This window comes from Mya arenaria, chromosome 11 (assembly GCF_026914265.1).
Source record: "Mya arenaria isolate MELC-2E11 chromosome 11, ASM2691426v1".
Taxonomy (NCBI): Eukaryota; Metazoa; Mollusca; class Bivalvia; order Myida; family Myidae; genus Mya; species Mya arenaria.
The window spans coordinates 54,162,268-54,189,137 of NC_069132.1; the positions used below are offsets into that span (position 1 = coordinate 54,162,268).

Below are 26,870 nucleotides of genomic sequence, written 5' to 3' on the forward strand. Positions count from 1 at the left end.
ATGGTCTGAAGCCCTTTGAGACATATGCCTATTCAAATTCAACAATTTATAAAAAAAAGTTGACTGGCCACACCCGCTCAAAAGCTTTCCGGTCGTCAATGAAACATTTTCTTAACAGCGTTCTAGTAAAACACATTCAACTAAGTATATAAAGTTGAAGACATTGTGATTGCACTATAATGGTTCGGTTCGGCGTTTCACTTTTTACCACCTATATGAACAGTAATATATCGTATGGATCTATTCTGAATGGACTCTAGATTTTTAAGGCGCCCTTTGATCAATGTCAAACACAAATTATACAAACAATAATCAGCAATTCTCATAATTCAAAATACATTTAGAATAAAACTGGTAGTATTCATTATTCAATTATTGATCTTTAATAAGGTATTGTAACGTGAACCCTTACGTAGACGACTCAATTTATACGTTCGATTTGTTGTTTACCTTATTTCATGCGAAACGGACAGCAGATGCTCCAGTTGACATTTAAATTTACTAGATACAGGACCAACGATCGTGACATGTGTAATAACTTTTATTTACTCATAAATAAATATCAATCCTTGCAAACAAATATGATACTGTAATAATATTACTTTGATTAAAGAGTAAATGTTCTTTTAATGATAACGTTCCTTTTTATCTATTATCTATAATGATATAATATAATATTTACATTGCTGCAGGGTGGCTCTCTTTCTTGTTAAATAAACTTGTATGAAAAGATTTGAAAGTTAAGTTTTTAAAGTTTCCAATATGGCCGAAAAGTTGTGAAAGCTCGCGTCTGCTGCGCGGTCTTGTATTTATACTTTCCCGCGCCTTGATACTTGGTGATGAGGACATGGCAATCATTTGCCCCCAAACCAATCAGAAACCCGGAAAATCCAAAATGGCCAATCTCATCCAATCAGCAGCCGTGCGGAAAATCCGTAGATTGTAGTCCTCCGCCACATCAATTCTAGTGCCATGTACGGAATCCGGACGAAATCCCTATGATACGTACTCCGGTCACGTAAGCGTGATCCACCGTGACGTTAACAACTTAAAGTAATGGTTTAACGTAACCTTGTATTACAGAGGTATAGCATTTTACCTATAAAGCATGTTTTACGAATAGAGATTATTCCAGTAAAAGAGGCCGCCCCAAAACAAACTGTTTTTTACTTCCGTGTTTCAATTACAACGTGAAATTACTAAATGGAATGACATAATTAAGAGAGTTTAACGTAAGTACATTAAACTATAACCATGAGCTATTGTAAAGCCACTGACCGGTGTATGCAACACAACTATTATTGCAGGTAGGGGGAAAAGTAATGTATTTTCGCGGCCAATGAAAGTTACTGTTGATAACAAACGCAGGCAGTATTTTAATATACTAACTGGATAAATCATGTTGAATATTATAAAATGTAAGAAGAGTTTGGCAAATATGCATAGCCAATTACATTACAGTATGTTTGATGGAAAGCTTTAAAGTATTTAATGTAATTGCTAGTCGAATTTGAACTGGAATAGTGTTCCATACATCTTTGGATAGGAAAGAAACAGATTTCTTACTATATTGTTTTGTAACAAAGTGATATTTTTGTGGTTAGTGGGCTATAATGAGTATTTGTATTGCTTGTAAATTGAATAACTTCGCTTAAATATGTTGGCACGAGCCCAAGCAAATATTGAAAGATAATTAAACAATCTGTTATCAAAAGATAACCAATCTATTCCTTTGCATGCGGAACAATGTAAACATTTCACCACTCGAACTCAGGGGGTCCAACGTAAGTTAATTTTGCGAAGTTTTAAGTGAGGGACATGGTCAGTGCGGAACAAATTGGCGGATTCTTTGGGTATTTTTTATATTTTCGAAGGATGTTTTTACCACTGATAAGTAGGTTTATGTCACTGTTCTCCTATTATGAAAACGCATACCAGGAGACCAGACGTATAAGTTTCTCTGTTGTTTTTTAACCCATTTAGCCCAAAAAGATATTGAATGAATAAGCTGAACGATTGCTTGTTTACAATGAGGAATAGAACATTGACACGAATCTGTGTTACCGGCATTTTTCAATACATTTAACCGCGGGCATAGGGAATAAGTTAAGATGCCGGCCGGAATGAAACAAAACAAAACAAACAACAACCACCACAACAACAACAACAACAACAACAACAACACCATAAGCAGTAATAGTTATAGCGGTTCCGGCTTTTATAAACAAGCCATTCCGGTAGCTAACAGCTAATGTCTCGGCCACAACAGTCGTAGCTTTTCTCAATAATCGATCCCGGCAGTTTAATTGATCCGATCAGTTTATCTGACAGCGAAGGTTCCGGCCACACCGGTCTTATTATCCCGGCAGTTATCAGTCAAGGCGTTTTTATAGATTATCATGGTTAAATTATCATTATGCAGACGCGCCACGTTTTGAAGCCGAACATAATTACAATACTATAATACTATTTCTTAAGAATACAAAAAATACATTTTTCTCGGACAGAAAAATTACTATCGATAATCGGTTTATGAAACCGATCAATGATCGATTATTAATTGATTTAATTGTCATTTAATTATATTTGGTCATTTATAATTAAGGCATGCAGATATAGTACATGCACCAGTTTTAAGCACCAATGTTCCCTTACAATATTGTTTGTACATTTCTTTGTATACATTACATTATTTATTCAGAACGCAACTGTTCTCAAGTCAAGTCAAGTTTCCTTTATTTCACTCATTCCAATACAAACATGGATAAATGAGGTAATATCAAATGATAAATGTCACAAAGGCAAACGAGTGAAATGGGTACATTTAAAGGTTTGTTTTCTTATATTACAAACGTTTGACAATGATGATTATATATAGTAAATTACCAGTGTAATCAATCTAGTTATTGTCACATACATTAGTGGATAAATAAATAAATAAATGGAGAGTCAATAAAATATCGTAGCAATTAGAAACAAAATAGCTCAAATTCTGTATATGTCAACAGGCATGTCCTACAACTATAATGATTTCAATGAAATTGCTTTAATAAACATTATTAAGTCTGCGTTTTATTCCGGGTAATTATAAGTTTCTCTAGTTTAAAAATATTCGCGTGTCTATAAAAGTAGGGTTTCAAATATGTTTTTTTGTTCTTCATCAAAAATTCCACATTCTAAAAGATAATGAAATTCATCGCCTAATTTATCGCAACGTGTACACACTCTTTCATTTAGAGGCGTTCTGTTCCAGCTACCAGTTTCAATTGGGAGTCTATGGTTTTTTGTTCTGAATTTAACTATAAAATATAAGTTTTTAGTCGGTTGATCTAAAATATATGGCTCAATGCCGAATTTTGTTTTAAATATTCTGTAAAACGTTGCTTTATTGAATGTTTCAGTAGCACTAAACCATTCATTAATAAAGAGTTCTTTTAACTTTTGCTTAACCGTTGCCTTCAACCACTTTTGATTAATAAAGTTTTGGCCTTCCCATATATTAATTAAACCACATTTACTTAAAATACATTTTAGATGGTAGATCCATGGAAATTTTCTTTTTAATACTTGCTCACTTTAGTTGATTGAGTAATTATAAATACTCTTATATATCAAAGACGAGAGTTTCGTAATATTGTTATCAGTATTTGTTAATAATTTTGTCCAGAAGGCAATCATTTTATCTTCAATATCAACCGAAAGCGGCATTACCCCGGTTTCACCATAGACCATATAATTTGGAGTAGATCGTTTTAGCTTTAAAATATACTTAAGGAATCGAAGTTGAACTCTCTCTAAAACATCGTTTTTTTTCCATAGCCCCAAATTTCAGCTCCATAAAGAAGTATTGGTTTCACAGTTTTATCAAAAATTTCAATTTGTAAGTCTATTGGTAAAGAAAGGCGATTTGCGTTCCGTAATAAACTGTACATTGCTCTTGTAGCCTGATTTGCAATATGTACTTTGCATTTTTGAAAAGAACCAGTTCTACTAAAGTATATACCGAGGTATTTATATTCATTAACTATATCGAGTTGGCTTGCTTGAAATGAGAAATTAAATGTAACCGGTCTTCCCTTTCCAAATACTAGTATTTTAGACTTTGCAATATTAACTGTTAGTTTCCATGAATCACAGTATTGTGCGTAGGCATCGAGTGCATTTTGTAAACCTGTTGGAGTTTCAGACATTATAACTGTATCATCAGCATATAGAAGTATGAATATTTTTATGAAATTTTGCAAATTTTGAAAATGGTTCGGATTTGGTAATTGTACACTGCTGTCTATATTGTTACTTACAAAATACTCGTGTAAATCGTTTAGAAACATGGAAAACAGAAGTGGAGACAGCTTTCCCCCCTGTCTGACACCTATATTACTTGGGAAATAATTTGACAATTCTGAGTTAACTGTGACACACGATTTGATGTTGTTGTACACATTTTTAATAAGAGTTTTTTTTTGTTACTGTTCAAATATTGAATTATGTGGTTTATGGCAAACATGTGATCTGATGTCGAAAAACCAGCTCTAAAACCTTCCTGACATTCATGTATGATATTATTAGATTCGATGTAATGTTTTAGCCTATTATTTATTAAGCAAGTAAACAATTTCCCCATACAACTAAGTAGAGTAATAGGTCGATAGTTTTCAGGTTGTGTAGGGTCACCCTTATTTTTGAAAATAGGATTAATAACTCCAACAGTCCAAGATTGAGGTATAACACCGTATTCAAAAATTAAGTTAAATAATTTGACATATATGTTCTTAAGAGCGTCAAAAGTAGTTTTAATATGTTCATTTGTTATTTTATCTAGTCCACTTGCTTTGTTATTTTTTAATGATTTTGCAGCTTTGTCAATTTCTTCCAATATAATTGGAATATTAATTTCATCATTAGTTACCACGTTTACATTAAGTTCACCAGACTGGTTACTTGTGGATTGGATATCCTTATAGTTAACGCTTTTAAAGAAATTAGACAGGTCTTCAAGTCCTGCTTCACTTTCGCTCTTACTTTTGTTATTTAATATTTTCCAATATTTACGAGGTTCTGTGACCTTAAGATTTCTTAACTTTAATATGTCATTATTTTTATGTTTATTATGAAAAGTTCTCATTGTATTTTTATACATTTTACTTTTTTCGTTTAAGTTAATTCTATTTGTTTCGGTTTTTCTGATTTTATAAAGATATCTTGCTCTATGGAAATTGTTTCTAGGCTTATTGCATTTTGGACCAAACCATCCCCGTGTAGTTTTGCAATCAGTGCTATTTCGAAACGTTTTGAAGCCAAATGTCGGTTTGCAAGCATTTACAAAAATGTCGGAAATATTATTTACAATTAGATTAGCATCCTCTTGCGTGAATGATTTTGATTGATTATGAGTATCAAGTTGTTTTAATATATCATTTAATTTATGCGATTTAACATTTTCTATGAACTCATTTTGTTTTGTGTTATCCCATAATTTTAATGTTTGCTCTATCGTTTCTTGGTTCTGTTTGTATTTAGACAAATTGAAATTACACGTCAACGATATAGGATTATGTGCATCCGAATAAAGAGAACAAAATTCTTGTATATTTAAAGATAATACATACTTAAACATGTTAGCGTTGCACAGGAAATAGTCCACAGTACTGACTCCTTTACATGTTGCTTTACCTGGAATATCACCCTTTGTTCTACCGTTTAGAATATATAAATTATTTAACTGGAGGAACTAAATAAATCGGTTTCCATAATTATTAGCAGATTTGTCACAACTTTCTCTGTTTAACTCTACATTTTTGGCGCACTCAAATTGATTTATCTCATGTATATATTCATCATATATTTCTTCGAAATGGTTTACTTTAGACAAATCTTTGTCAACTGGGATAATATCGTATATATTTTTAGTTCTACTATTGTTATCCCCAAATATACATATAAGCTTATGTTTAGAGATCAATTCATTTAGCTCTAATTGAATATCATTAAAAGGGTCTTCAACAGAGTATAAAGAATATTCAGGGGGGACATATACAATTCCACATAAAATATCTGACTCAGAATTTACATACTCTTTGTCAATGCTAAACCATAAAACCATTTTACAATCAGTGTCGATAACATGTACATACTTAGAAATACTTTCTTTAACTAAAAGAGCTAGGCCACCCGACTTTCGGGTATTTAATACGACACTTCGTCTGTTCTTTGTGAAAACCACAAAATCATCAATATCAATACAATCAATGTCATCTAATTTTGTTTCTTGCAAGCCGATAATATCATGATTGTTCAAAATATCGTTAAATTCAGGACACATAAGCTTTGATTTCAGTCCACAGACATTTAAAGATAAAAGACGCAAATTTCCGTTATCACCTTCGTGAAAACCGTTAGATAGTTTATCATTTGCATCAAATTTACGAGTACCGTTAATAGGTGGTTTCAAAATATTACATGCAGTATGGCTATTTGTATAATAACGGGAATTATAACTATAATGTAAATAATGTAAATAATGTGCATAATAGTTATTACAGTATGATAAGTAGGCACACATATTTATGAACAAAAGGTTCCAAACATTCATCATTACTAAATATTCACCATGATTGTTAACAATTTGCCGTGTGGTCAACAGACCGAAGAGCTAAGTCACCACTGTTTATTGGGTCAGAGATCAAGCATGACTCCCCGTGACTGTCCTATAAACGGGACTCTTCGATGGACGGAGGTTCCTCGGGGGTATCCATAGGTTGCGCAGATGATATGTGATTGTCATGGACACTATTTATTGGCGGCTCAGTGCAGCTTATCGGAGACGCTGAGTTGTCCGAGCGCTTAATAACACATTCATGTACCTGGGACAGCGTCTGTGGGTCGTAATAGCTGGGAGGGGCCCCATGCACTCGTTGGCCCGATGGGTGGGTTTTGGTTTGTGGCGTGTAGTAGGTATTATGCATAGGCGGGGGTCTGGGGATCTGCGGCATCCCTTGTCCATGAAATGGTGCCCGAGGTGGGACTGGGGCGCGGACCGTGGTCCTTGGTTTGTCGGTCGCAATGTTGGCTGATCGCGAATGCCCGGTGCAGACAACTGGTGGCATGAGCGTGAGAAACTCTTTGTTTAGGGGTCATACAGCCAACTGTTTACATACAGCCGGTCCCTAACAATCGAGACCTTGTTCCCAGTTTCACCGTATTGTCGAGCTAGTGGATATAACACTTTTCCTCTACTTCTCTTGGGAAATGTTCATAAATCTGATGTTTTCTCTGGGATTTGTTAAGGATGAGGCCTGCTTTGCGAATTTGTTCCCTTTGCACATAGCGTTCGAAAGTTGCGACTATCGGCCTAGGTCTATTATTTCTAGGCTGTGCGTTCGGTCTACCCACCCTGTACACCTTGCTGAATAATATACCTTTTATATCGGTGCTGATTTGGTCGGATACAACTGAATTTTCCTCTAAAGATGATTGCAACATTCCCATGAGTTCGCTCTCAGTCTTTTCTTGGGGAGTTCGATTTCCCTGACCATTGGTGGAGTCCGGACGGACCTCATCCACACCAAAGAAAATAAGGTCGTTTTCCATGAGGCGTGTTCTCAAGTGTAGACATTCGGATTTTAGATCAGCGTTTTCTTGCTTATATATTTCAACATTATAAGATAAAACATTGCTTTGTGTTTTCAAATCGGAGAGTTGTTCACTTGTTTTACGTTTGTTTTGCGTGTAATCGTCAGTGACATCACTAAAAGACTGGCAAAATGCTTCACAATCAGCTAACCTGGATGTCGTTGCAGTGTTTACATTCTGGATATTATCAACTATATGTCCTATAGTGTTTACAAGCTAATCTTACAGGACGTAAGACCACAGGCTCTAATTTTTGTCTTGCATTTAGTATTGTATACATGTGTAAAATAATAACAAATATCAATTTGTTTTTAATAATCAGTCAGTAACAAGTACAACAAGCAGTTGATTATTCTATATATTTTACAAGAACATATTCTTTCAGAAAACTGAAAAAACTAAATTCTTACATTGTAAAAAGTAAACGGGAACATATTTTAAAAATTACTTTTAAACACAAACATGAGAAGTTGAGAACCAATCCTTTAGCAGTTAAATTACAAAGAAAATTTGTAATAAGATACTGTAGTGACATACTGACTTGATAAGTGTGGGAGCGTCTTATCAACGGTCGTAGCGTAAATCGTAATCGTAAACGCATCGTAACACCATGTTACGATTTTCCGAGCGTCTTACTAAGAATCGTAAGTAATAGTAACGTTACGTTTTCGTAACTTGCGATTGTAACTTTACGATTGGGTTAGCCTTGTCGTAAGTATATTAAAAATGGCCGCCCTGTTCGTTGCGAGGAGACAAAATGCCCGACGACCGCGAGTTTTTAAGGAAAGGGTGGTCGCTATCGCCGATGTGCCCGATTGGGAATGCGTTGGGCGTTACAGGTTGACGAAAGACGCCATTTTACGGCTGGAGGCAGCACTGCACGCTGATTTGGAGCCTTCCACGAATAGAACTATGTCAGTGTCATCAATGACGAAGGTATATTATAAATTAAAAATTGTTTGTTTTTTAACAAACGGGTCTTCCAACTGTATATAGTGGTATCTCTCCGTTATATTATTATGTAAAAGTATAATGTAACCTTTTTATCTTTTTACTGTACCATCCAGTGACCTTGACCTAACTTGTCAGTGAAAAGAAAGTAAACATCACAAGTTCAACTAGTTTAGCGTTGGGCGGTTTAACATTAAATATGTTTATACCTGAAATGATGTGCTTATTCAAGAAGGAATTAAAATATTTCTTGTCATCGTACTAAAAATTTACTACAGTAACATACGTTTGAGTCAATATGTCACAGTTCACTGTCTTCAGATCAAGAGTTGAAACATGAAAGTTTAATATTAAACACTGTTAAATATTCTTGGTCGAATATTCTGATAATTATTAAGTGTATGTGTTTGATGGATATTGATAAACGCCTATGCATTTATCTAATGGACATATCATGACACCAAGATGGAGGCAAACACAGGAAAAAATGGCGTTATTGAACAAAATACTATGCTGAAAGTGGAAATTCTGTGGAGTAGATCTAAAAGCTTTTCCACGAAAAAACATGTTTTACTATGAACATGATTTCTCATGGTTATGCATGTACTACAGATGGAACATAAAACTATGTCATAACAGAAAGGAAAGTGATAACTGTTTTCAATTAAAGTAATTTACCAGTCAATTGTAACCACGCCCCCCCCCCCCCCCCCCCCCAGGTCCGGGGTATACATCGGGGAAATGAACCGTGTTTTTACCTTTCAGGTGGCCCCGCAGTGCCGGGTGAATGCGGTAGTTTGTATTCGCTTTAAATATAGCGGGGAATGGGCCTTACCTAGTGTCCCTGGGGTGCAGGGGCATTTGGGGGGAATTTTACCATCTGTTTGTCCCTCTGTTTTTAGCCGGGTTGGCTGGACCAAAAGTCAAAGTCCTTGCTATTCGTCGGACCTGGGGGGGCGGTGCGTGGTTACAATTGACTGGTGCATAACCATATAGTATTTTCATGATATCAATAGTACTAAATGTACTGTAGAATTAAATAAGATTGATTTTGTTTATTTTGTTTGAAGTCGGCTGTGTGTGTGTGTGTGTGTGTGTGTGCGTGCGTGCGTGCGTGCGTGCGTACAATTGTGTAAATGTTTGTAATTTCTGAGCAGGTGCTATATAATTATCTTTATATTTCTTCATTTCATTGTCTTTACATTGCACTTGGTTAAAGTTGCACTCTCACAGACTGACAGTATTACTTTATTTGCAAAAATATTTATTGTATTGAATTACATTTCTTTACCTATCAGCTCAATCTAGCTATTAAATATGGCATGTTGACCATTATTAAAATACTAAAATTAACCGTCAAATACATATGTAATATGTTTGGAGTTTTCAGGTCCTTGTAGGGCTGAGGATGCTCTCAAAAGGAAACTTTTTGTCAGAGTCTGCCGACATTCATGGCATATCAAAAGCTACAGCTGGAAGGGTGTTTAATGATTTTCTGGATGCAGTTATCAGAAACATTGGAAATGTAAGGTAATATATGGGTTAAAATTTAGGAAAACCATGAATATATTACAAATCTTCAAATGGATATTGAAATCAGGAACTTCTGACCAAGCTGTATATTATATATACACTCTATTAGTTCAAAGAATATGAGAATCTCTTCTGTAATTGTAATTTTGTAATATTGACATTTTCATTGAAGCTAATGCAGTCTATAACATAAGGAATGGATTGAACATATAATAACAGAAAGTAACCACTGCCACATTTAAAGGTTTATCTGTTCAGAGACAAAACATCATCAACACTAGTGTTTATCAATAACATTGATAAATATTTGTTAGGATACAGTTATTTGAATTTCTATTGTTATTCATAATGGTTGTAAAATGTTTTAGACATGGATTTTCGAAAAAAGGTTTTATTTCATTGCTACAAATAGTAAATAGGCTATAAATTGGTACCATATTTTGTTAGAAAATTGTCTAAAACAAAATGAAACTAAAATCTTATACATTGCAGTCACCATAAACTATCTGATTGAGACACTTTAAAGCTGCACTGTCACAGATCATTTTTAAAAAAGTATATTATATTTTCAAAAATGTTTTATTTTCTTGTCTTCAAATGAGCCAATTTTTGTGCAAATTCTAGTGATATAATTCTGCGGACAAATGATCAGGGCGCAGTTTTCCATACTAACGTTGGAAACTGTGTTTTTTTACAGCTAAAAGCATTAATTACTAGCTCTACGAATTTTAAGCAGTTTTCCCAACAAATCAGATCTACTCTATCGTGATTGCTTTGCCTATGACTGAATTAAATGCACTGATGCCAAAATCAGCTGGTTCTGGAACAAAACATTAGAACAAACATTACCAAACTGGCAATCTGCAAGAGTGCAGCTTTAAACAAAGTAACAATTACAGTTTTCCAAATTACTTACATGAATATGGTCATAATGTTGTACATGTATAGATACATTTCAAAAATATTTAACAGGTTACCATCCACAAGAGATGAGGTATTAAGGACAAAAGTGGGATTTTTCAGGAAGTGCAGGATACCCAACATCATAGGTAATTTAAAACCAAATAACATATATGTTTGAATATATCACTAGTATTGTATCACTAGTTTCCAGAAATCAAATTGTCTGTAAGATTGCAGCTTTAAGGCATTGTATAAAATATTCGAAACATACAATGGATGAAATTTTTACATGAAGATAATAATTATCCTCAATGTTTACTGCAGACATACATCAAACAAGAAACATTAAATAACACTATAAGTACACTAAAAATAATGCAACAAATACTTTAAAAACATTTCTTAGTCATACAACAACAAAGTGTATTGTTACAGGAGCAGTGGATGGAACATTGGTCCCTATTCTTGCTCCTAAGGACAATGGGGTTGCCTTCATATGCAGGAAGGGTTACCATGCCATCAATGTCATGGCTGTATGTGACCATGAAATGAGGTAATTTAAATAAATAAGTACAAATACTGTGAAAAGGAAAAAAACATGAAATGATATGATAATATCTTATCCTTGCCTTAGAAAAATATAATGAAATGTTATGGGATTTTTTGTAATTGCGTGGTACATTTCATGAGTAATATGGAGTGATTGCTTAATATAGTACAGTTTGTCAATGTATACACATCAATTTATGAGTGAATGGCCCAAAATAAATAGACATTGTTTTTATTGCATTGAATTTCAATTGGACATCTATTACTTTCAAATAAATTAAGCAAATTCCTTAGGTGTGCTAGTCACTGCAAATGTAACTTAAATCATGTCAATGTAAATAATGTTGTATATATCTAATTTATATTTGAAACATCATAAACAAAACATAACAAATTACTAGAATATGAAACAGTCATATTACAATTGGAATAAAAGACTTGCATTGGTATGAATAACAATATCTTAATTCATTTCTTCTTTATCACAATAAAATCATCTATAAAAATTCAATTAGTAATACATTAATTATAGATTGCAAATATTTACAGATTCACTGACATTGTAGCCAGATGGCCAGGTTCCCAGCATGATGCAGCTGTGTTTGATGTATCTACACTAAAGGTTATTGTGTACTTAAGCTAAATCATTATCACAAACATTGTTGTTTTCTTTTTCAGTAAAAACAATTCTTATCTGTCATCCTGTAGAAATTAAACATTTAATTGAGTGCAAGTTATAGGGAAGAACATATGCAAACACATCAATAATTATAATATTTAACTGAACTATGACTAAATAACTTAACATAGTAACACCTTAACGTTTCAACATAAACTAGCATTAATTAACCAGAAAAAGAAAATTAGTCGGTAGCGGTTACGTCCCTTGTTTCTATATTTGATTGTTCAAATTTCACTATCGATTGTCGCCGACGTAGGCCTTTCCGATCAATTGTCGATTATAATCGATCATCGACACAACACTAGTCTAGGATCGTTGTCTGTAATAGTTTTCGAATTTCTGGTATGTTTAATTACATTATTTAATATTAACTGAACATGTTTCAATGAAAAGACAAATACTATTTAACATTAAATATCTAGTGTTTATTGAATTCATAAACACTTGAAATGCATCTGTTTCATGTGTTCTAATGACATATGTAGATAAATCATGGGTGTGTTAACAATATATATATATTGTTTATTCAAAGAAATTTTCCATTTCAAATCATTTGTACCAACTCTGACAGATAAATCCGATATCAAATGTTAGTCCCAGGTCCCGGGTCCGGCAGATTAACGCGGTATAATATCTTTCAGTTAGATATACATACAATCGTAACAACTCGGCCATCTCCGGTAAGCTTCGAGATAGACATTATCTTGATACTAGCCGAGGAGTTCCGATTGCTAGATATACTTAGCGCTGGTATCTTGAGTGGAAAAAAAAACGCAACTGATAATGGACGTGTCGTGTATATACAAAACATTAAAATCATATCGTGACGTTCACTTCATTTCATTACGATCCACATAGCTTAACGTCGTGAAGCGTGTATTGGGGATCTGATTTTAATGAGATTGGTGTATATATGGAATAGCAATATCTGTTTTCGCCTTGTGTTCAGCTTATACATTCAATTACTTTTGTGTTAAGGCCTCAAGAAACAAAGGTAAACAAACCGAGAGGAGCTTTTACATTAGCTACAATAATGAGCGACCAGGGATCCTTTTTTTACATTTCTTATGTATCCCTGTAACGCACAACTTTCTACCATTTAATTAAAGCTGCACTCTCACAGATTTACCATTTTTACAACTTTTTTTATTTTTTGTCTTGGAAAGAGCATTTTTTGCGCAAATATCTGCAAACCAATGATAAAAGACTGCTGACAAAAAATCAGATCGCAGATATTCATATTTCCGTTCGAAAATTGATGTTTTATGGCTTAAAGCTGCACTCTAACAGATTGAACGTTTTGAAAACTTTTATATGTTTTTGTCATGGAACGAGCCATGAATTTTGTTCCACTGACCCTAAAATCAATAGGGTTCATATCTTGGTCACGACCTTCCCATAAAATGAATTATTTTCGACATAAAATTGATAAGATCGTGATTCTGTACTTTGACAGATGTCACATTAACCAAAGATGTTTCATATTTTTTTGACTTACTACAAAAACACTTGTTTTTGACTTTTGACCAACTGATATTTAAATAATCAGAGTGCTGGTCACGTTTGAGTAACGTCTACCAAGTTCGAGGTCTCGGGGCCCATGCGTTTTTTTTGTTAAATTATTGATAGGAAACTACGTATTTTCAGCTTACGGTCACAACGACCTTGTTTTTCATATATTGATCAGAAGCCGATTTTCAGCTAAAGGTTATCTTAAGGTCAATTCTACATTGACCTTTTATCAACTGACCTCAAAATCAAAAGGCTTTATCTGCTGGTCATAACCAACCTGCCTACTAAATCTAAGAACCCTGGACCGTAGCGTTCTTCAGGTATTGATCGGAAACCGTTGGGACGGACGGATGGACGGACAGACGATCAGATAACACTATGCCACGCTTTGGGGCATGAACATTTTAGGTGTTGTTATACAAAAGATTAAAAACTTAGGGTTTAATGTTTTTAGTGAGTTAAGTGTGTCACAAGCTTTGTATGAAAAATGGAAATTATATACTCTTCCAGTTCATAAGGGGTATGATAATAAAAACTGAGCTGGTATTCATAAAACAGCTTAAGCCATTTCTTAAATTAAGTCGATTACCTAAAATCCTCATGGTCAAATAATGAAAAAGATGCACGTTTTTTATTATAGAATTATGTGTTTACATAAATTTAATGAAAAAAGTATTTTAGATATAAATAAGTTATTATATCATATGACAAGTGATAAATTTAACCTAAGAAAATGACTTAAGTGAGGAAAGGACTTAAGATGTTTTATAAATACCAGACCTGGGGCATATAGGAGAAAAGGAATTCAAAGTATAACATTCATGATATTAATTATCAAAAAGAGCAGTTATGATAATTAAATAACATTGACATTATTGTATATCCAACAACTACCAAGAATCCAACAAACGGTACTGCATTGAGAGGAATGTCAGAAATACAACAGGGCCAGTTTCACAAAAGCATCTTAAGTAAATTTTAATATTTTCAATTAATTATATAAAAATGGTGTATTTCCAAAATCATATTAGACCTTCAGGAACTTCTTAAGCATAATGAATTAGTGTTATTATATTTATCTAAATTTAACCATACATTAAAATCCTATATGTTTAAAATCCCAGTCCCAGTGTCTTCAAGTAATGAACTGTATGTTTATTTAAATGACTTCTCTTAACCCTTTTATCATTTGTAGCCCCTAGTTTGATAAGAAAAATGCAATAACAAATCGAAAGTATAGTATAAATTTAGCGCTCTACACGTTACTACGAAATTTGCATATCACGTGACTTTCCTAATGCTGTTGTACCATATTGCCTTTTTGCTTTATATATAAACAGTTTTTATATTATGACTAAGAAGTTATTCGTTTCAATATTTGTTTAAAGAAAATAATCATACTTACTCTGTTATTTTCATAAGATATTTTGATTGAAAGCTAAGTAATAGTTAGATAACTTTTAGTAAATTCTTAATGAATAAGAATGGGCAAAGTGACCGTAGCGAACGAACCCTTCTAAATCATTAGGACATTACTTCAAGCCATCTAACTGACTTAAAATACAGCCTTATTGGCTGATACATTGACGACGCAAAATCTGACACTGGGAGTGTGTATCGGATGAGTGGTAGTAGGTGGACCTTTAAACACCCGCGAAAGGTGAGATTCTTAATGATCAAGCCTAGTACTTAATCATTGCCTATCTCATTATTCATTTCATTGGCTTAAGATAAAGGTAGTAATCTAAATTATACTCATTTGAAGAAATGGAGGTAATAATACAATGACACAGCCATGCTTATTGCAAATTAAAGTTGGGTTACGCACGGTTCATATTTATATCATTCATACTGTTTTTTTATGAATTGTCATTGATTTTTTTTTTTTAACCCACTTATTAAAAATCAGAATATTTTAGAGAAGCGAAGCATCTTCCAAAACTTTTTGATGAATCGGGTCCAAAAGTTCGTTAACCAAGCAATGAATAACCCTTAGCCTACGAGTATAGGGACCAGTTATTTAATACCCAATGAATGTGTCCAAATGTTTGAAATAACGGTCTAAGAAATACGTTTATTGCATTTTGATAGTTATTTTTTTATCCAAACCTATTCCAACTTCTCTCTCTCTCTCTCTCTCTATATATATATATATATACATACATATATAATTATATTAATTTCAAGTTAAAATCTTTGGATTGTATTGATTGAAATGTCATTCTATTAGTTTTTAAACAATATCAAGGGACTGAAGGGCCATATTAAAGTGTCCAAGCTATGATCACCTTAGCGTCTTGCCTCCAGGTAGGCGTATTCATATTTCGATAGCAGTGATTTAAACCTACTTCAGAGGGCAAAATTTCCCAATTTCCCTCGAAAATACAAAAATAATCAAAGAATCCACCATTTTGTTCCGCATTAAACATGTCCCTCACTTAAAATTCCGCAAAGAATAATTTACTTTGGTCTATCGTGACTAATAAAGGTTTTCATTAATTAACTGATAAAGGTTCCATATATTGACTTCAATCTTAATATGTCATCTAAAACTTGGCAACTCTAACTTAATAGATCGATTTTGCCAAAACATCACCAAGAATGGAGAACTTTTTTGAATATACAAATGGCGAGTTATTTTGTGAAAGTGTCAGTGTTAGCAGTATCAAAGATTTTCTACAGAAGCAAAGTTTTAAAACAGTGTCACCTGTTTTTGTATATAGCAAAAATCAGATCGTTTCAAACGTCAATGCATACAAACTAGCGATGAAGAAGCTTGAAATTAATGCAGTCTTAAACTATGCCATGAAAGCAAATATGAACCCGACGGTTCTGAAAATAATGAAAGACTTGGGCTGTTCTGTGACACTGGTAAGCGGAAACGAACTGGCCCTGGCTCTGAAGGTCGGGTTCGATTTGAGGACTATGATTTTGAACGGAAACGGAAAACAGAAGTGGGAAATAGAATTGGCAGTAAAACATGGCTGTCTTTTGAATATTGACGGCATGTTTAACCTGGAGCAGACGATAGAGGTTTGCAGACGACTTGGAACGAAAGCCCGTGTTTTGTTGCGCGTGAACCCAAATATACCGCTAGATGATGTAAGTAAACACACAATATTACATGATATGTTATTAAAGTCGTTTGCTACTATCTTCGTTTTCAAATTTGATTTTATTGAAAGCGTAGTGAAATTTTAAAGGCTCTCTTTTTTCTTACATATTTGGCTGTTTATATTCACAAGTCTAAAAATTTTTTTTTTAGATTTCTTTACCAAACTGTCTGGTCAATTTCAATATATTTTTATTCAGATTAGGTCGTGAACACATCTTTTTCGATAATAGCGACTTCGACAAAAAATGTAAACAAATTCGTTTATAATCCAGTATGTCCGGAACTTCACGAGTATTGCTTATTCCCAGGGCGTTCACCAGTATAACAGGACGGGCGTACATGGGTCCAAATTCGGTATTGAGCGGCGGGAGCTGGCGGCGATGGCGGAAGTGGTTTGCAGAGAGCCGTTACTGGAACTACAAGGCCTCCACTGTCATCTGGGTTCCACCATCACAGACATCCGAGTGTTCAGGCGAGACGTTTTAACTGAATCTAAAATATACATTGTTGCCATTCGGAACACCTCGGCCATTTTTATCAAAAAACAACCGCGGATGCATGCCGGTACATCAGTAGAAGTAGTTCGTAAAATTTTGAATTATATCATTAATTATTTGTAGTGTTTCAGCTTGTATTTGATGATCTAAGATTAAATTACTTGCCAGTGAAGTGTTTTATTGCAAACATAATTAAGATTCGCACTAGTTAAGTCATTAATATAACTGCTTAATTAAATTACTACGCGATCTACTTGCAGCGAACTTAAAAAGATCCGATTTCTGACATTGTGAACCATCAATATACATCCGATGTTGTTTTCGATATAAATGGACGAGGAGCTCCAAATGCCTTATTGCTTAATTCATTATTCAGCACTCTGTTCAATGAAATGGTTATGAGTGTGGTCTTACCACATGGTTTGTGACGTCACGTTTCGATACCGCCTTAAGAAAGTGACCAGATTCAAAATGAAAGTTTTTTTATTGACTTATCAGCTTTATCGAAACGACACGCAGGACTCCACGCATTCTTTGACCAGCCAAATTGGGTTCATATCCCTGATAATTACATCAAGCCCGCAATTCATTACTCATTTTTACACCAATAGTGCATCATTGCATTCAAGAATTGTTAAAAAAAAACTTTATTTCATTTAAGAAAACTTTTCAGTAATCCTTTCTTACCCATTCTGTAAATAGAACGACCCGACTGTAACAGGAAACGTTTTATCAAATGACGTCACGATATCGCGGGAAAAGATCAAACTCTTGAAATCACTTATAAACGTAAAATTAAAACACTTATGGCAACGATACATTTAACATATCATAATTTAACACTTTCTAAAATGTTGATTTATATTTTACGGGATCTGCTGACACAATACAAACAATAACAAGATCAATAGTTTTCATGTAAATTGTTATGCGATGAATTGCGACCCGAACATATCCGAATATGTTGCGTTCATCGATTGATAAACGCAATTGCCGGAAGGCAGTTCATTTAAGGAATGGAAGTTGAGGTGTAAATATAGAGGAATATATGTACACTTATCACTCAGTTATTGGGATAAATATTATGCATTGCATAAGGGCTCCCAAAAATAGTGGGCAACAGCTTAAAATGCATAAAAATAGTTTTATTCGAAAGCAAACCTCTTTCCATTTACAAAAGAGGATTACAATCACATAAACAGTGTTTTTACAACCGAAAGCTTCAGATATCATGTTTATCAACAGGGAATTAAAAGAAATTAGAAATCCGACTAAGTTAATATAGAAATATGTAATTGTTTTTTTTATTAATTAAATCTTAGCATTTGCCCACAATTTTTAGGGAACAAAAACCCTCTTCAGTTGAAAACATGTACCTCAAGAACCAAGTGTATTGTATTGTATACAAACTTTTTTTATTCATTTTACCCAAAATCCAAATGTGACGTCACAAACCACGTGCTATGACCATCTTGAGTTATGACTATTTTCCATTTTTGTTTCAAAATAGTTCCCCATACATGTAGTTGCAGGTTTTAAATATAATAAATGTACGTAGTACATATAACAATTATGCAAAACGAAAACCGGAAAAAGCCACTAGTGCGTGAACATTCAAAAAGTCGTTCTTAAGATTTCTTAAACATACGTAATTATATACTAAAAATAAGTTTCTAACTTTTGCAGGTGCGCAGCCGAGGCGATGTTGGCCGACATCAGGGAGTTGAGGAAGCACGACTTCCCCAACATCCGGGTCATCAACCTTGGAGGGGGCCTCGGGATTGACTACACTAAACGCGTGGGTATCTTCATGAGTTGCGTCTTATTATTCTTACATCTTTAATTTTGCTCTCATTTAAAAATATAATATATATTATTATAATATGCTAAATACCCCAAGTGAATTTCATATTATAGTGCTTGGATTAAGCGTTCCAGGACGGTAACACAAGATGTATTAATAGACAGCTTGTTTCGTTAATGTTTATTAAATGCATTCGGAACTCCTCTGCCATTTTTATCGAAAACAACCTCGGATGTATGCTGGTACATCAGTTGAAGTAGTCCGTATTTTTTTAATTATATCATTTATTAAATGTAGTGTTTTAGTTATATTTATTGATCTAAGTTTAAATTGATTGCCAGTGAAGTGTATTATTGCAAACATAATTAAAATTCCCAATTGTTAAGTCATGAAGTTTAACTGCTGAATAAAATTACTACGCGAGCTACTTGCAGCGGACTTAAACTTACCATTTTTTGAGTATGTCCAAATACATCCAAGGTTATTTTCGATAAAAAGGGCCGAGGAGTTCCGAATGTATTATATGGTTCCCGTTTGAAGCGTCATCGTTTGTACCCACATAATCTCAGACACTTTGGTTACAAATGTTTGACAAGTATGAGGTTGGGTGCCCCCAAACTGCACGTAGTTTACCTCACCCTCACCCAAGTACCCTCGGCATTCAGCACTTATGTCATTCGGAACTTCTCGGCCATTTTTCATCAAAACAACCTCGGATGTATGCCGGTAGATCAGTAGAAGTAGTTCGTAAAATTTCAAATGATAATATTAATTGAGTGAATTGTTTTAACGTATATTTTGTATTACTATGTTTAATTTGATTTACAGTGAGGTGTATAATTGCATTAATAATTAAGATTCCTATGAATAAAGTCATAAATGATAACTGCTAAATTGAAATTACTACGCGATCTACTTGCAGCGTTGTTAAATTGTATAGATTCTGGACATTGTAAACCGTCCATCATCATCCGAGGCCTCTTGTTCATGGTCTGTTAGGGCAAATTACACCTATTCGGCTGTGACTTCTCAAAAACCTATCTATCTATCTTGAAAAAGAAACAAGCCCAGGAAAAAAAGGAATACTAAATGAGTGACAGCTTATGTAGAATATAGACACAAGGGCCTCCTTAGTCCATCTGGACCATTCTCAATTGTAAGATATATTTCCACTGCAAAATGAGTTCTAGTAAAACTTGTATGTACGTGTTTTGATCATGGGAATGACACAGAATGCATCATTTTCGATTATCAAATACCAAGAATACTATTGTAAAGTATGAAGGACGTTGATTTCACCTGTGTATTGTAATCGGAACTACAGTAAAAGGAAATTGAATTTAATCGACATGATCATTGATCATATAATATGTGTTTATTTGGATCGAGAAGCCTTAAGCCCGTCCACGGACACTAAACAAAGAAACGATTTGGTATGGCCTTACATGTGTTAACACATGGCTATATGTATCAAAGTATGGTTGTACAATATCAGACCAGGCTTCTGTTATCTGATGTTTTTTTTTTGTAATTTTGATATCTTGCTGTTCATGTATGCTGGACAAACCCCTTTTCGGTTTTCATTTTTACCGCATTATTTGTACTTCTACGCCAGAGGTGGTCGTATGCATAGTAGTTCTACGTTCAGTATATTGTATCATTCTGATAAGACATGTTACTTTGTCCCAAATGTTGTCTTATCGTGTCTTCCTTACCATATATGATCTTGGGGTCGAGAGAAACTAGAACTTAGTGTTATATTGTGTGCAAAAGGGTCAGTGCATTATCAAATGTAAAGGGCAATTACTTACTGGTCTATAATATATGTCAGGTTTTTACCTTGCGAAGGGAAAATTACACCATTCGGAAGTGCCCACCTATTGTTACATGCCTTTTTTCTTTTATCACACAGGACAGCCAACCAAAGCATGGTTATACCATCGCGGACCATTGGCTACCTTCCATAATTATAGGTTTTAAAGCTGAGTGGTTTGTGATTTAAAAAAAAAAAGACCGAACACGCTGGATCTACTTGATCTTCTTTTTTGTTTACATGTTCACCTCATTATTTGTACTCGTACACCGGATATGGGAATTTTACCGAATAGACAGTGGTTACGTTCAACCAATTTTATTTTTTATGGGAAACGTAACTTTTTCTAACGTTGTTTAATGTCTATTACACAAGAGGCGCTTTCTCCCCATATATGGTGTTGGGGTCGTGAAACACGAGAAATCAGTGTTATCTTGTGTGCCAATATTATTGGTCAATTGACATTCGAATACAACGGGACGTATTTAATGGTCTATAACCTGCAAGGCTCTTACATTGTGTCTATTAAAGAGCATTCGCTAAATGTGCTTGTCCCTGTAATTTTCACATTCGGAACACCTCGGTCATTTTCCATCGAAAACCACCCCGGATGTATGGATGTACGTCAGTAGAAGTAGTTTTAAATAAGAGTATTAATTAATTGTAGTGTTTTATTGTGTGTTTTTTGTATATCCAAGTTTAAATTGATTGCCAGTTAAGTGCATTATTTAATAAATAATTAAGATTCCCAAGAGTATAGTCATTCAGTTAAACTGCTATATTGAAATTACTACACGATCTACTTCCAGCGTAGTTAAATGTAAAGAAGTCTGACATTGTTAACAGTCCATAAACATCCGAGGTTGTTTTCGATGAAAAATGGCCGAGGAGTTCCGTATGGTAATTTCCATTGTATAATTATATTATTTTAGTCATATCTAAAATAATCTTCAATCTGTATACGGTTAACAAATGGCAACACAACTTTTTTTGTTTATTTCCTCTATTAAACTTCGTGTTTACTTTTATTAATATTGGCTTATATGGTAGTGCTGTATAGCTAAAAAGGGTAATAAGTGGTAGTTATGGGCACCTTCAACCCTTTTTTTAGCTCACCAGAGCACGAAGTGCTCAAGGTGAGCTATTGTGATCGGTCTTTGTTCGTCGTCCGTCCGTCAGTCTGTCCGTCAACAATTTCTCAAAAAACCCATCTCCTCTGAAACTACCTGGCAAAATTCAATGAAACTTTACAGGAAGTTTCCTTGGGTGACCCTCTACAAAAATACAACAAGGGGTCACGATTGATCAACAACAACAACAACAAAATGGCCGACTTCCTGTTTTGCTTTTAAAACATCTCCTCTGAAACTACCAGTCCAAATACAATGAAACTTTACAGGAAGCTTTCTTGGGTGACCCTCTACAAAAATACAGCAAGGGGTCACGATTGATCAACAACAACAACAACAACAGCAACAACAACAACAACAAAATGGCTGACTTCCTGTTTTGCTTTAAAAACACATATCCTCTGAAACTACCACTCTAAATTCAATGACACTTTACAGGAAGCTTTCTTGGGTGACCCTCTACAAAAATACAACATGGTGTCACAATTTATCAACAACAGCAACAACAACAAAATGGCTGACTTCCTGTTTTGCTTTAAATACACATCTCCTCTGAAACTACCTCTCCAAATTTAATGAAACTTTACAGGAAGCTTCCTTTAGTGACCCTCTACAAAATTCAACCAGGGGTTACGATTGATCAATAACAACAACAACAACAACAACAACAACAAAATGGCCGACTTCCTGTTTTACTTTAAAAAGCATCTCCTCTGAAACTATCTGTCCAAATTTAATGAAACTTTACAGAAAGGTTTCTTTTGTGACCCTCTGCAAAAAAACAAGTTTTCACGACTGATTAACAACAACAACAACAACAACAGCAGCAACAACAACAAAAATGGCTGACTTACTGTTTTGCTTTAAAAAAAAACATTTTCTCTGAAACTACCTCTCCAAATTCAAGGCAACTTTACATGAAGTTTTTTGTGTGACCTTCTACAAATATAGAACAAGGGGTCACGATTGATCAACAACAACAACAACAACAAAATGGCCAGCTTCCTGTTTTGCTTTTAAAAAACATCTCCTCTAAAACTACTGGTCCAAATTCAATGAAACTTTACAGGAAGCTTTCTAGTGTAACCTTCTACAAAAATACAACAAGGGGTTGCGATTGATCAACAACAACAACAATCTGGCCAACTTCCTGTTTTGCTTTAAAAAGCATCTCCTCTGAAACTACCAGGCCAAATTCACTGAAACTTTACAGGAAGCTTCATTGCATGACCTTCTACAAAAATACAACAATTCATTGAGATTGATCAACAACAACAACAACAACAGAATGGCCGACTTACTGTTTTGCTTTTAAACACATCTCTGAAACTACCAAACCAAATTTAATGAAACTTTACAGGTACCTTCATTGCATGACCTTTACAAAAATAAAACAAGGCATCGTCATCAGTAAAGATATGTTTAAATTGCAACATTTTTATTAATGCTTTATCACAGAGTTGTGGTCCGATGCTTAGGTGAGCGTTTTAGGGCCATCATGGCCCTCTTGTTTAGTCTTATAATATTTATATTTCCAAATATGTTTTGCGAAAATAAAGTGGTTAACATAAAACAATTCTCGAACGTTAACAGGTTATCTTACGGCAGTTATATGCCACCATAGGCTTTAGTTCAATTCACTCAGATATGTAACAAGATAATGAAACTATGGATCTAAGATTATATTTTATGCATGAACACACGACACTCGCGTCTGCATTATACGCATGTATATGTCATGTCTGGTTTACAACTGAAAATAAAACTGGAGTTTAAAGCTGCATTCTCGCGGATTGACAATTTGTCATTTTCTGTAGTTTTTTGTTTAAGATTTAGCTGGTATCAATGCCTTTAATTTAGTTATGTAAGACAATTCCTAATAAAACAGATCTCAATTATTTGGAACACTTCATTTTTCATTAGCAACGCGTTAAGGCAAAAAAACTATACTTTTCGAACGTAAATATGAAAAACTGCGATCTGATCTTTTGTCCGCAGTCTTGTTAAAGCAATTCGAGACATTTGCTCAAAAAAGCTCATTCCAAGACAAAATAAATGTTGTCAATGCGGCCAATCCATGAGTGCAGCTTAAACATTGAAACGCAACATTGACTACGTCGTCTGAATTATGCACACGGTGTGTAAGTTAATTCATACTCGAACTTGGACAAGGCCCATTTTACCAGTATCCTATAAGATTGATAGTCATATAAGGGTTTTGGAGCAAAGTGCACACACAGAATGTAGCCCTGGTTAGAGCTACCCTGGTTATGTAACGTACATCAGTGTTTAGCACTGGCAAAGGGACCCCCTCCACCAAATTAACGCCCCTCCCGGAAGATGATTAGTGTTTATAGGAACCAGCGACCCTTGGATTGAGTGTCAAGTGTGTTACCACTGGATCACGGATCCGCCACAAATAACCACATGCTTATGTCAAGTCTGTTTATAGTCTTCTTCGACGCAGAATCCCTGCGCCAATGAAAAATCGGCCATCGATAATGCCAAACGCGGAATACCTACCCCGTCTGAGGTCATCAGCGTGATTGACTCAGTGTTTAAAGATGATGACGTCAGCCTTATACTGGAGCCCGGCCGCTCACTGATAGGGAACGCTGTTATTCTACTGACGGAAGTGATCGGTGTCAAACACGGCCACCACATGAAGTAAGACTGCTCTTTTAATAACCTACCCCTCAAATACTTTCCCTTATTTAATTATTTTCACCCTTAAGCGACCTTATTCTTAAGTTCATAATCATTGCATTATCTCCGCAGCTATATCGTGGTGGACGGCTCTATGACGGAGGTGGTTCGACCGGCCCTCTACGGCGCCTACCACCATATTGATCTCGCCCAGCCGAGCCACGTGACAAACGCTGATACACATACGAACGACCGCAGCCATGTGACAACATCCGATACACAATATATAACTGCTCAACATCGTCAAATGACCAAAACGGACGGACAAACCGAAAACCCGTTTTCTTTTACATCGGGGAAGGAAAACCCAGCTGAGCTCGGGAAAAGGACACCAACTGACGGACGGTCGGACGAAGTAAATGAAGGGTGGGGCTCGGGCAGACAGACGTACGAGGTGGTAGGGCCGGTCTGTGAAAGCGGAGATTTCCTTGGACATGTAAGACTAATTGAAGCTAAAACGCTGTCTAATTTGGCTGCACTTTATTACTATTAATTAAGTTTTCAACGACCAAATTTCAGCTTTGCAGCGTTCTACAAAATTCCTTCAACTTGAAATTATTGCCAAGGATTGCATCATGAAAATACAAGCAAATCTAAAATATTTTACACGTGTATGCTAAGAACTAGTTATGTTCATATCTTTTCTTACATTGTTATTTAGAATTTAACGTAACTTACTTGTTTGTTTACATCGGTTGTGACCCGTGGTGATCCATATGAGAACCCCTTTAAGTCACGTGATTCTTCACCCTGTACATGCTAGTATACCACCATTCCCCTTTCCTTCTAGGCCCGGTCCCTGAGGACGCCACACACTGGCTGTTTGATGGCAGTGTTTGATGTGGGGGCGTACTGCGGCTCCATGGCCTCCAACTACAACATGCGGCCCCGACCCGCGGAGGTCATGGTGGACGGCAAAGAGGTCAAGGTGATCAGGAGGCCCGACACATTCGATGATATACTGAGGCCATATACGTGGGACTAACTTAACTAACATGAATCTTAGGGCGGTTTTGGTTTTATATCGGTTTCACAAACTGCGTGTTTGTTGTGACAGTTTGAAATAAAATGAAAATCAGTTTTATCGTTATTTTTTGTAAGCATCGAAACCCTTTCCGGAGGCGGCTTTGTCCTTACGAAAACAAGCTCACTTTGAAAAATCAACATGTCGGACTGTGATCCAACGGGTGTGTTGAAACGCAATTTATTCAAAACAGGAAAACGACTATCTAGAGAATCATTGTTTTGAAGAAATAAAGAAGTAATGGCTACATTTGAAGAAATTAAGAAGTAATGGCTATATTTGAAGAAATTAAGAAGTAATGGCTATATTTGAAGAAATTAAGAAGAAATGGCTATATTTGAAGAAATTAAGAAGTAATGGCTATATTTGAAGAAATTAAGAAGAAATGGCTTTATTTGAAGAAAATAAGAAGTAATGGCTATATTTGAAGAAATTAAGAAGTAATGGCTATATTTGAAGAAATTAAGAAGTAATGGCTTTATTTGAAGAAAATAAGAAGAAATGGCTATATTTGAAGAAATTAAGAAGTAATGGCTATATTTGAAGAAAATAAGAAGTAATGGCTATATTTGAAGAAAATAAGAAGTAATGGCTTTATTTGAAGAAAATAAGAAGAAATGGCTATATTTGAAGAAATTAAGAAGTAATGGCTATATTTGAAGAAATTAAGAAGAAATGGCTTTATTTGAAGAAAATAAGAAGTAATGGCTTTATTTGAAGAAATTAAGAAGTAATGGTTACATGCAAGCTCAACCATAATGTAGAAGCTGTACACAAAACCATGCATTTGTTACTTCAAGCAAAACTTTTAAAACATATTTCCAAACCGCCGAAACTTTTGACACCAAAATTAAATCTAGGTTGTTATCAACAAAAACGCCTTAAAGCTGCACTCTCACAGATTGAACGTTTTGACAACTTTTTAATTTTTTGTCTTGGAACGTGCCAATTTTTGCGAATTTCCATGGAAACCAAGTTATATAAGACTGCTGACAAAAAATTTGATCGCAGTTTTTAAT

At 34.7% G+C, this 26,870-nt stretch overlaps 2 protein-coding genes across 15 annotated transcripts; both read left to right on the top strand.

Moving 5' to 3' along the window:
* The first annotated feature begins 948 nt into the window (after positions 1-948).
* On the top strand, positions 949-25,906 carry LOC128208963 (uncharacterized). Of its 14 annotated transcripts, none has more exons than XM_052912725.1 (7): positions 949-1,085; positions 16,337-16,864; positions 17,150-17,349; positions 19,061-19,172; positions 24,574-24,788; positions 24,900-25,263; positions 25,618-25,906. In XM_052912725.1, the coding sequence occupies exons 2-7, from the start codon at positions 16,364-16,366 to the stop codon at positions 25,810-25,812; spliced, it is 1,587 nt and encodes a 528-aa protein (XP_052768685.1). In that variant the 5' UTR covers positions 949-1,085; positions 16,337-16,363; the 3' UTR covers positions 25,813-25,906. The 14 variants fall into 14 exon arrangements, with proteins under 14 accessions (XP_052768685.1, XP_052768682.1, XP_052768677.1 ...); XM_052912722.1 differs by having other exon boundaries at positions 1,064-1,085; positions 16,275-16,864; XM_052912717.1 differs by lacking the exon at positions 949-1,085 and adding an exon at positions 1,098-1,232 and having other exon boundaries at positions 16,275-16,864.
* LOC128208964 (putative nuclease HARBI1) lies at positions 9,861-12,397 on the top strand. The gene is made up of 4 exons (XM_052912730.1): positions 9,861-10,113; positions 11,089-11,165; positions 11,455-11,572; positions 12,118-12,397. The coding sequence occupies exons 1-4, from the start codon at positions 9,992-9,994 to the stop codon at positions 12,209-12,211; spliced, it is 411 nt and encodes a 136-aa protein (XP_052768690.1). The 5' UTR covers positions 9,861-9,991; the 3' UTR covers positions 12,212-12,397.
* Positions 25,907-26,870: the final 964 nt, after the last annotated feature.